At 37.8% G+C, this 12,281-nt stretch overlaps 1 protein-coding gene across 11 annotated transcripts in view; it reads left to right on the forward strand.

Annotated features, from left to right (window-relative positions):
• The window catches only part of CCDC141 (coiled-coil domain containing 141), a 239,439-nt gene that overhangs the window by 195,498 nt on the left and 31,660 nt on the right, over positions 1-12,281 (forward strand). For all 11 annotated transcript variants that reach the window (XR_014246176.1, XR_014246177.1, XM_082397496.1 and 8 more), the window contains 2 exons: positions 2,843-2,983; positions 3,699-3,887. Coding sequence is in view for 9 of the 11 variants with exons in the window: in XM_082397496.1 (XP_082253622.1) it covers positions 2,843-2,983; positions 3,699-3,887 (330 nt within the window). In the remaining 2 variants the exon portion in view is untranslated. The remainder of the gene's footprint in view (positions 1-2,842; positions 2,984-3,698; positions 3,888-12,281) is intronic.

Below are 12,281 nucleotides of genomic sequence, written 5' to 3' on the forward strand. Positions count from 1 at the left end.
TATCAGTATGAATTATAACAACATTTAAAGATTTCGAATAGGGTAAACTTTTTCTTGCCCCAAGCTTTGGGTGTTTTTTCCTGCTTCTGTGCTCCAGTTGAGCAGTTGTCTTGGCCATCTACACCATTCCCCATTGTTGACAAGCTAACTAAAGTTAGAAACAGCTGCGTGAACAATGATACCACAGCCGAGCAACCATGGCACTCAGTTCCTTTAAAAATATGATCACAAGTTATGTGGAGATTAGGTGGGAAGTTAAGTTTTCGTATTGGAATGTGCAGGTAAGAAAATTAGGCATGGCTGGATTTTTTCTGAAAATCTGATTGCTGAAGGTAGTTCATGCTTGCTGCCTTCCACTTGTGTCTGCATAGTCCTGAATTTGAGCTGGGAAAGGTACAGGATTTAAAATGGATTTCCAGTGGGACCAAAAGAGAAGAGTGCCAGCAACTTGTCAAAGGAGCTCATGTGTCAGAAAGAAACTGATCCCATTTCACATACCCATATCGCCATGAACATCTTTGGCTTTATAAATCATCTTCAGTGGAAGTGCATACATTCTGAGGCAAACAGAAATAAGTTTGCAGTCATCATTTATCAGTCTTAAATTTCTTAATCCAAAGTAGACTTTAAATGTCATGGCTTAGAATTAAAGTGTTAAGGCTCAGCCTTTCTTCATTTATCATACAGTTTTCAAATAGATGTTGATTTTTTCCCATTTAAACAAGCGGGTGTAACCCAGTGGTTATCTGGTTGATGACAGAGCCCCTCTTCCTTTCTTTAGACTGAAGTTTATAATATATGTCATGTTACAGTAAGGGGGAAAAAAGAATATAAAATTTTATTTTCCAGTGGATACATGTTAGTGACTGGACGTATTTTTTCCTTTCATTTTATTTTATTTTATTTTTATTAAAAATAAAAATTGTATTTTTAGCTGTAGTAAAAGACACATACCATAAAATTTACCATCTTAACCATTTTAAGAGTACAGTTAAGTGATATTACATACATTCACAGTGTTGCACTACCATCACCACTATTCATTTCCAGAACTTTTTCACCATCCCAAACAGAAACTCTGTACTCATTAAACAATAACTCCCTATTGAGGACATGTTTTTTAATACAAAAATCTCTGGTTTCCTCATATGTGGTAGTTATTGCACCTATTGTTGCAGATTATGACTTCAAGGGAAAAAAGTTCCTGCCAAAGTTTTATGTGATTAACTAAGGATGAAGTCCATATCTTAATCCCATAAAATCAACTTCATTTGTCCTTTCCCACTAATAACAAATACACGCATATTAAAACATCAAATGTCAAAAAATTTAAATATTAATTGTTTATTTCATAAATATACCAACTGAATATTATCTTTTAAATATTTTTCTGAGTTCTAATAGAGAAATCATTTTCAAATTTTGAAGTTACGCTTCTTTCCACTCCTTTATAGTATTACTGATTTATCAATTTAAATATTTTACATGGTCTCTGTGCTTATAATTTAAAGCTAATGCTCAACAATTTCATTTATCATATAAAATAAACAACACTGATGAAGTATAGTTGTGGCAAATGCAAAAATTGCATCAGTATAATAATTTCCATGTATGCAAATAGGCTAGGGCTTTATAGATTGTTGTCTTCAGAAAGTATTAAAGATAAGGTCAAGGTTCTGTTTTTACAATATGCAGAATTTGAAATAAGCACTTTGAGAAAGCAAGCATTTTCTAGGGCAGATATGTTTTTCTGCATTATAAGTTTAAAATCCAGCATGTGCCCAGCCTTTATTCCCTCCCAAATAATTTACTTGCTGTCACTGAAAAGAATTTTAATGTCTTCCTGACTTTTCTTGTCATAGCTCAAATTTATCAACCATGACATTGTTTATTCTTGGCTGTTAAATGCTTCCATGTAATGTGAGACGGTTTATATTTTCTCTGTACTTCTCTTTGCTGATAATATAGAGTGAGTTGCCTGTCAATATGTTTATCCTTCTTGAATCTGGAGAAGGGCACAGAAAGCGTTGTTGTTAATGGAACTAGACTGCTTAGAATTTTGGCTCACTGGTAAAGTTGGACTGTTTGTTCTTAAGAAAGTCATCATCTATGCCCCGTTTTCAGTGTATAGCCATACACTCTGTTTATATACAAGTTAGCATGGCCACCACAGGCAACAACTGTCACCTTACATTCCGTTTTTTAAGGACCTCTGAAGTTAATGGCTTATATCTAAGAAGTAAATCTCTTCTGGAACCTGCCCATGAAAAATAATTTTTAATTGGATTTGGACAAATACAGTCCTTTTCCTACTGACTGTCATACTGGATCTCCTCTTCCACCCCACTAATGTCCTCGTTGGTCTAAATGTCAACACTCCATTGACCTCTGCAACATGGACAGCTCCTTGGAGGCTAATAAATTTATTCATGATGGCTATAAGAGCATTGGAATATGGAACAAATATTAGCACACAGAGAACAGAATGAGTTGTAAAATGATGTCAAATAAATAAATACAAATAAGAAAATTAGAGTTGTTTAAAATCTATCATATGTTAAAAACTTTCTTTTTTGAAGACCAAAGGATATTCTATAACTGTAATCCTAATTATAAATTACAAATCAAAAAATACTAAGAACAATTTATAATTACCTATATTTGGGGGATATGTTTAAATTCACATTATATATTCACTTAGCAGACCTTTCTTCTGAAAATCACTCTGGATACATTTCGAAGGTTATGAATATTTTCAAGTGTAGATATCTTGATTTATTTCAAGTGAATATTAGTGTTCTCATTTTAAGGAAATCACCTGTTTCTTTTTATTGAACTGCAGCTCAAAGAGTCATTCAAAGACATCAAAAAGAAATTCAACAATTTGAAGTTTAATTACACCAAGAAAAATGAAAAAGCTCGAAATCTAAAAGCTCTCAAATATCAAATTCAACAAGTAGATATGTATGCTGAAAAACTACAGGTAATGAGAAAGTACGTGTGTGTGTGTGTGTGCTACTACAATTATTGCAAAATTATTTTGCATTTCAATTCTAGATGCCTAACCCTTGGGCTTTTTTATAGCATTAGGACTGAAAAGATCATCTTTAATTTTTATAACAATTGGGTACTTCATGTAAAATACATAATTAATTGATTTATCTCTTGAAGTAGCTCCAAAATGATTTCTGCCAAATCTACCCAGCCTCTCCCCTTCCACTCTCCCCCCCCCCACCACACACACACATATACACACACACACATCCCCCTCTTGTATATCCCTCTTTCTTTCCTTGTACCCACCTATGTCAGGAGCTTCCTCCCCTGTTCCTGCAGTCCCTTATCACTTATACGGCTAGATTATTTGAGTGCCTTTCTTGGGAGACAGTGAGCTAACTGAGGACAATAAAATATTTGATTTTGTGATCACTGTCTTTTTAAAAATCATTAGTAACATTCTCAAACTATGGAATAGATCCTGATATGCAGTAAATTTTCTCTGTTTGCTGCTGAATCAATAAACTATCTGAAAGAAAACCTATTCTTTCCAAAATGCGTTTTAATAATTATGATTTTAACATATTAAATGGAGGAAACCACAAAAGTTTTTCCAAGTTTTTCCCTCAATATTTAATCACTAACTAGCCTCATAAATAAAAATTGAATGTCATTAAATTTTTTTTTTTTTTTTTGCACAGGCTTTGAAAAGGAAAATGGGAAAAGTTGAGAATAAAACTTTTTTCTTAAATTATCCAAATAATAAAGTGAATGTCCTTTTGGAAGCCATGAGGGATTTGCAGAAAAATGTGGATGAGTTTGACAAAGTTGTGACAGATTACAGGAAGAATTTGGACCTGACTGAGCATCTCCAGGAGTTGATAGAAGAGGTATCCTCTTCTTGTTTTAATGTTATCTGTGTTGTAATGTTGTTTTTAAAAATTACTCAGCTGCTTTAAAACAATGCTGCATTGGCTATTATTGTCATTAAATTCATGCATCATGCCTCTTTTCATGATTATATCCTTAGGATAATTTCCTAAAGCAGAATTGCCAGACCAAAGGGGATGCATGTTACAAGGTTTTGATTGTATTGTCCAATTGCTCTTTGGAAAGATTTTACCAATTTACTCTTTTTACCAGCAACATATGAGAGGTTCTCATTTCTCCATAAACTCATCAACTCAAGATATGTTTAACCATTATGGAATTATGTTCACTGCTGGATATCTGCTAAAACACTCAAAAATGACATTTATTTCACAGAATTTGAAAATGTTTAGAGAGAAAGATGATACTTGGATTTTTCAGGCACAAAAATTGTTATTGATATTATTTCGTTTTTGTCAAGAGGATAAATGGCAAAGTATACACAAATTACATGAAATGTAGCAAGTTAGTTATTATTGGCATACTTCATAGTGAAGAAGCTCTATACTTGAAGTTCTTGAGCGTTCTTTGTAGTCCATTCTTCTGAGATACAAAATGTCTCTCCCACTAATGCAATAGAGCTTTTAGATTTAACACCACATTAAGGAGGATTGAAATGATCATTCTTCTATATCTGATGTATAGGTTCGCTGTACTTCTGTGGCACTTATTTAAAGCCAGCTCCTAACAGAGTCATGTGTTTCTATTTCTCACTCAGCATAAGTGTTTCTAGCCTTGGTCAGACACTTCTTCCATCACAGTTATTTATTTTCAGTGAGAAACTCTCAATTCTCCGCTGTGCTTTGAAAATATGACTGTCTTCTATTAAGAAAAGGTCAAATGCTCTTCTTCAAATGATATTTCCTCAATCTATAGGCTAAATCTTATTCTTAAAAGAGAAGTTATTTATTAGTGTTATTTGGGCAATACTTTATCCATGTATTGTAAATGATTTCAATTACTTAGGCTGGATTTTGTGTGTTTGAGCTTTTTTCTTTCCTTTAGCTGTTATTTGGATTCTTTTTAGTGCCATATGCTTTTTATTTTTATTTTATTTTATTTATTTATTTTTAACATCTTTATTGGAGTATAATTGCTTTACAATGGTGTGTTAGTTTCTGCTTTATAACAAAGTGAATCAGTTATACATATACATATATCCCCATATCTCTTCCCTCTTGCGTCTCCCTCCCTCCCACCCTCCCTATCCCACCCCTCTAGGTGGTCACAAAACACGGAGCTAATCTCGCCGTGCCACGTGGCTGCTTCCCACTAGCGATCTATTTTACATTTGGTAGTGTATATATGTCCATGCCACTCTCTCACTTCGTCCCAGCTTCCCCTTCCCCCTCCCCATATCCTAAAGTCCATTCTCTAGTAGGTCTGCGTCTTTATTCCCATCTTGCCCCTAGGTTCTTCATGACCAGTTTTTTGTTTTTTTTTTTTAGATTCCATATATACAGTGTTAGCATACTATATTTGTTTTTCTCTTTCTGACTTACTTCACTCTGTATGACAGACTCTAGTTCCATCCACCTCACTACAAATAACTCAATTTCGTTTCTTTTTATGGCTGCATAATATTCCATTGTATATATGTGCCACATCTTCTTTGTCCATTCATCCGATGATGGACACTTAGGTTGCTTCCATGTCCTGGCTATTGTAAATAGAGATGCAATGAACATTGTGGTACATGACTCTTTTTGAATTATGGTTTTCTCTGGGTATATGCCCAGTAGTGGGATTGCTGGGTCATATGGTAGTTCTATTTTTAGTTTTTTAAGGAGCCTGCATACTGTTCTCCATAGTGGCTGTATCAATTTACATTCCCACCAACAGTGCAAGAGGGTTCCCTTTCTCCACACCCTCTCCAGCATTTATTGTTTGTAGATTTTTTGCTGATGGCCATTCTGACCGGTATGAGATGATATCTCATTATAGTTTTGATTTGCATTTCTCTAATGATTAATGATGTTGAGCATTCTTTCATGTGTTTGTTGGCAATCTATATATCTTTTTTGGAGAAAGGTCTATTTAGGTCTTCTGCCCATTTTTGGATTGGGTTGTTTGTTTTTTTGATATTGAGCTGCATGAGCGGCTTGTAAATTTTGGAGATTAATCCTTTGTCAGTTGCTTCATTTGCAAATATTTTCTCCCATTCTGAGGGTTGTCATTTCGTCTTATTTATGATTTCCTTTGCTGTGCAAAAGCTTTTAAGTTTCATTAGGTCCCATTTGTTTATTTTTGTTTTTTTTCCATTTCTCTAGGGGGTGGGTCAAAAAGGATCTTGCTGTGATTTATGTCATAGAGTGTTCTGCTTATGTTTTCCTCTAAGAGTTTGATAGTGTCTGGCCTTACATTTAGGTCTTTAATCCATTTGAGTTTATTTTTGTGTATGGTGTTAGGGAGTGTTCTAATTTCATACTTTTACATGTAGCAGTCCAGTTTTCCAAGCACCACTTATTGAAGAGGCTGTCTTTTCTCCACTGTACATGTTTGCCTCCTTTATCAAAGATAAGGTGACCATATGTGCATGGGTTTATCTCTGGGCTTTCTATCCTGTTCCATTGATCTATATTTCTGTTTTTGTGCCAGTACCAAACTGTCTTGATTACTGTAGCTTTGTAATATAGTCTGAAGTCAGGGAGCCTGATTCCCCCAGCTCCATTTTTCTTTCTCAAGATTGCTTTGGCTATTCGGGGTCTTTTGTGTCTCCATACAAATTGTGAAATTTTTTGTTCTAGTTCTGTGAAAAATGCCAGTGGTAGTTTGATAGGGATTGCATTGAATCTGTAGATTGCTTTGGGTAGTAGAGTCATTTTCACAAAGTTGATTCTTCCAATCCAAGAACATGGTATATCTCTCCATCTATTTGTATCATCTTTAATTTCTTTCATCAGTGTCTTATAATTTTCTGCATACAGGTCTTTTGTCTCCTTAGGTAGGTTTATTCCTAGATATTTTATTCTTTTTGTTGCAGTGGTAAACGGGAGTGTTTTCTTAATTTCACTTTCAGATTTTTCATCATTAGTATATAGGAATGCAAGAGATTTCTGTGCATTAATTTTGTATCCTGCTACTTTACCAAATTCATTGATTAGCTCTAGTAGTTTTCTAGTAGAGTCGTTAAGATTCTCTATGTATAGTATCATGTCATCTGCAAACAGTGACAGCTTTACTTCTTCTTTTCCGATTTGGATTCCTTTTATTTCTTTTTCTTCTCTGATTGCTGTGGCTAACACTTCCAAAACTATGTTGAATAATAGTGGTGAGAGTGGGCAACCTTGTCTTGTTCCTGATCTTAGTGGAAATGGTTTCAGTTTTTCACCATTGAGGACAATGTTGGCTGTGGGTTTGTCATATATGGCCTTTATTATGTTGAGGAAAGCTCCCTCTATGCCTACTTTCTGCAGGGCTTTTATCATAAATGGGTATTGAATTTTGTCGAAAGCTTTCTCTGCATCTATTGATATGATCATATGGTTTTTCTCCTTCAGTTTGTTAATATGGTGTATCACGTTGATTGATTTGCATATATTGAAGAATCCTTGCATTCCTGGGATAAACCCCACTTGATCATGGTGTATGATCCTTTTAGTGTGCTGTTGGATTCTGTTTGCTAGTATTTTGTTGAGGATTTTTGCATCTATGTTCATCAGTGATATTGGCCTGTAGTTTTCTTTCTTTGTGACATCTTTGTCTGGTTTTGGTATCAGGGTGATGGTGGCCTGGTAGAATGAGTTGGGGAGCGTTCCTCCCTCTGCAATATTTTGGAAGAGTTTGAGAAGGATAGGTGTTAGCTCTTCTCTAAATGTTAGATAGAATTCACCTGTGAAGCCATCTGGTCCTGGGCTTTTGTTTGTTGGAAGGTTTTTAATGACAGTTTCAATTTCAGTGCTTGTGATTGGTCTGTTCATATTTTCTATTTCTTCCTGGTTCAGTCTCGGCAGGTTGTGCATTTCTAAGAATCTGTCCATTTCTTCCAGGTTGTCCATTTTATTGGCATAGAGTTGCTTGTAGTAATCTCTCATGATCGTTTGTATTTCTGCAGTGTCAGTGGTTACTTCTCCTTTTTCATTTCTAATTCTATTGATTTGAGTCTTCTCCCTTTTTCTCTTGATGAGTCTGGCTAATGGTTTATCAATTTTGTTTATCTTCTCAAAGAACCAGCTTTTAGTTTCATTGATTTTTGCTATTGTTTCCTTCATTTCTTTTTCATTTATTTCTGATCTGATCTTTATGATTTCTTTCCTTCTGCTAGGTTTGGGGTTTGTTTATTCTTCTTTCTCTGATTGCTTCAGGTGCAAGGTTAGGTTGTTTATTCGAGATGTTTCCTGTTTCTTGAGGTAGGCTTGTATTGCTATAAACTTCCCTCTTAGCACTGCTTTTGCTGCGTCCCATAGGTTTTGGGTCGTCGTGTCTCCATTGTCATTTGTTTCTAGGTATTTTTTGATTTCCCCTTTGATTTCTTCAGTGATCACTTTGTTATTAGGTAGTGTACTGTGTAGCCTCCATGTGTTTGTAATTTTTACAGATCTTTTCCTGTAATTGATATCTAGTCTCATAGCGTTGTGGTTGGAAAAGATACTTGATACGATTTCAATTTTCTTAAATTTACCAAGGCTTGATTTGTGACCCAAGGTATGATCTATCCTGGAGAATGTTCCATGAGCACTTGAGAAAAATGTGTATTCTGTTGTTTTTGGGTGGAATGTCCTATAAATATCAATTAAGTCCATCTTGTTTAATGTATCATTTAAAGCTTGTGTTTCCTTATTTATTTTCATTTTGGATCATCTGTCCATTGGAGAAAGTGGGGTGTTAAAGTCCCCTACTATGATTGTTATTTTAAAGTCTATTTTGTCTGATATGAGAATTGCTACTCCAGCTTTCTTTTGATTTCCATTTGCATGGAATATCTTTTTCCATCCCCTCACTTTCAGTCTGTATGTGTCTCTAGGTCTGAAGTGGGTCTCTTGTAGACAGCATATATATGGGTCTTGTTTTTGTATCCATTCAGCCAGTCTGTGTCTTTTGGTGGGAGCATTTAATCCATTTACATTTAAGGTAATTATCGATATGTATGTCCCTATTCCCATTTTCTTAAATGTTTTGGGTTTGTTATTGTAGGTGTTTTCCTTCTCTTGTGTTTCTTGCCTAGAGAAGTTCCTTTAGCATTTGTTGTAAAGCTGGTTTGGTGGTGCTGAACTCTCTCAGCTTTTGCTTGTCTGTAAAGGTTTTAATTTCTCCATCACATCTGAATGAGATCCTTGCTGGGTAGAGTAACCTTGGTTGTACGGTTTTCTGCTTCATCACTTTAAGTATATCCTGCCACTCCCTTCTGGCTTGCAGAGTTTCTGCTGAAAGATCAGATGTTAACCTTATGGGGATTCCCTTATGTGTTATTTGTTGTTTTTCCCTTGCTGCTTTTAATATGTTTTCTTTGTATTTAATTTTTGACAGTTTGATTAATATGTGTCTTGGCGTGTTTCTCCTTGGATTTATCCTGTATGGGACTCTCTGTGCTTCCAGGACTTGATTAACTATTTCCTTTCCCATATTAGGGAAGTTTTCAACTATAATCTCTTCAAATATTTTCTCAGTCCCTTTCTTTTTCTCTTCTTCTTCTGGGACCCCTATAATTCGAATGTTGTTGCATTTAATGTTGTCCTAGAGGTCTCTGAGACTGTCCTCAGTTCTTTTCATTCTTTTTTCTTTATCCTGCTCTGCAGTAGTTATTTCCACCATTTTATCTTCCAGGTCACTTATCCTTTCTTCTGCCTCAGTTATTCTGCTATTGATCCCATCTAGAGTATTTTTAATTGCATTTATTGTGTTTTTCATCATTGCTTGGTTCCTCTTTAGTTCTTCTATGTCCTTGTTAAATGTTTCTTGCATTTTGTCTATTCTATTTCCAAGATTTTGGATCATCCTTACTATCGTTATTCTGAATTCTTTTTCAGGTAGACTACCTATTTCCTCTTCATTTGTTAGGTCTGGTGTGTTTTGACCCTGCTCCTTTATCTGCTGTGTGTTTTTCTGTCGTCTCATTTTGCTTATCTTACTGTGTTTGGGGTCTCCTTTTCACAGGCTGCAGGTTCGTGGTTCCCGTTGTTTTTGGTATCTGTCCCCAGTGGCTAAGGTTGGTTCAGTGGGTTGTGTAGGCTTCCTGGTGGAGGGAACTAGTGCCTGTGTTCTGGTGGATGAGGCTGGATCTTGTCTTTCTGGTGGGCACGTCCACGTCTGGTGGTGTGTTTTGGGGTGTCTGTGGCCTTATTATGATTTTAGGCAGCCTCTCTGCTAATGGTTGGGGCTGTGTTCCTGTCTTGCTAGTTGTTTGGCATAGGGTGTCCAGCACTGTAGCTTGCTGGTCGTTGAGTGAAGCTGGGTCTTGATGTTGAGATGGAGATCTCTGAGAGATTTTTGCCATTTGGTATTACATGGAGCTGGTAGGTCTCTTGTGGACCAGTGTCCTGAAGTTGGCTCTCCCACCTCAGAGACACAGCCCTGATGCCTGGCTGGAGCACCAAGAGCCTGTTATCCACATGGCTCAGAATAAAAGGGAGAAAAAAAAGAACAAAAGAAAAAGATAAAATAAAATTAAAAAGTTATTAAAATAAAAAATAATTATTAAAGAAAATAAATTTTAAGTAATTAAAAAAAAAGAAAGAAAGAGGAGAGCAACCAAACCAATAAACAAATCCACCGATGATAACAAGTGCTAAAAACTATACTACAAAAACAAACAAACCAAAAACGGACAGACAGAACCCTAGGACAAATGGTAAAAGCAAAGCTATACAGACAAAATCACACACAGAAGCATACACCTACACACTCACAAAAGGAGAAAAAGGGGAAAAATATATATATATCCTTGCTCCCAAAGTCCACCTCCTCAATTTGGGATGATTCGTTGTCTATTCAGGTATTCAACAGATGCAAGCACATCAAGTTGACTGTGGAGATTTAATCCGCTGCTCCTGAGGCTGCTGGGAGAGATTTCCCTTTCTCTTCTTTGTTCGCACAGCTCCTGGGGTTCAGCTTTGGATTTGGCCCCACCTCTGCGTGTAGGTCGCCTGAGGGTGTCTGTTCTTTGCTCAGACAGGATGGGGTTAAAGGAGCAGCTTCTTCGGGGGCTCTGGCTCACTCAGGACGTGGGGAGGGAGGGGTACAGAGGAGGCGGGGCGAGCCTGTGGCGGCCGAGGCCGGCGTGACGTTGCACCAGCCTGAGGCACGCTGTGCGTTCTCCCCGGGAAGTTGTCCCTGGATCACGGGACCCTGGCAGTGGCGGGCTGCACGGGCTCCCGGGAGGGGAGGTGTGGATAGTGACCTGTGCTTGCACACAGGCTTCTTGGTGGCGGCAGCAGCAGCCTTAGCATCCCATGCCCGTCTCTGGGGTCTGCGCTGCCACGGCTCGCGCCCATCTCTGGAGCTCCTTAAAGCGACGCTCTGAATCCCCTCTCCTCGCGCACCAGGAAACAAAGAGGCAAGAAAAAGTTTCTTGCCTCTTTGGCAGCTCCAGACTTTTTCCCGGACTCCCTCCCGGCTAGCTGTGGCACACCAGCCCCTTCAGGCTGTGTTCACGCAGCCAACCCCAGTCCTCTCCCTGGGATCTGACCTCCGAAGCCCGAGCCTCAGCTCCCAGCCCCCGCCCGGCCCGGCGGCTGAGCAGACAAGCCTCTCGGGCTGGTGAGTGCTACTCGGCACCAATCCTCCGTGCGGGAATGTCTCCGCTTTGCCCTCCGCACCCCTGTGGCTGCGCTCTCCTCCGTGGCTCCAAAGCTTCCCCCCTCTGCCACCCACAGTCTCCACCCGCGAAGGGCCTTCCTAGTGTGTGGAAACCTTTCCTCCCTCACAGCTCCATCCCACTGGTGCAGGTCCCATCCCTATTCTTTTGTCTCTGTTTTTTCTTTTTTCTTTTTCCCTACCCAGGTACGTGGGGAGTTTCTTGCCTTTTGGGAGGTCTGAGGTCTTCTGCCAGCATTCAGTGGGTGTTCTGTAGGAGTTGTTCCACATGTACATGTATTTCTGATGTATTTGTGGGGAGGAAGGTTATCTCTGCGTCTTACTCTTCCGCCATCTTGAAGCTCCTCCCATATGCTTTTTTAGACTGCCTATTCTTCTAAATCTGCAGCATTCCTCTTAGGAAGTATGCTTCAGGCAAATCTAAGAAGGCAGGAAAATTAGAGTGATTTCCATACTTCTGCTTTCTTACCTGACTCTAATTTCCAAGTGCAAAAGTATATGATCACCTTCTGATGTTTTCTTTCTTAGGACTTAAAGAGGTCACACGAATGTGAATATAAAGTTTGAGGAAATTGAAATTTGATATTTCAGTGGTCAAAATG

This window comes from Balaenoptera borealis (assembly GCF_965194805.1).
Source record: "Balaenoptera borealis genome assembly, chromosome: 6".
Classification (NCBI taxonomy): Eukaryota; Metazoa; Chordata; class Mammalia; order Artiodactyla; family Balaenopteridae; genus Balaenoptera; species Balaenoptera borealis.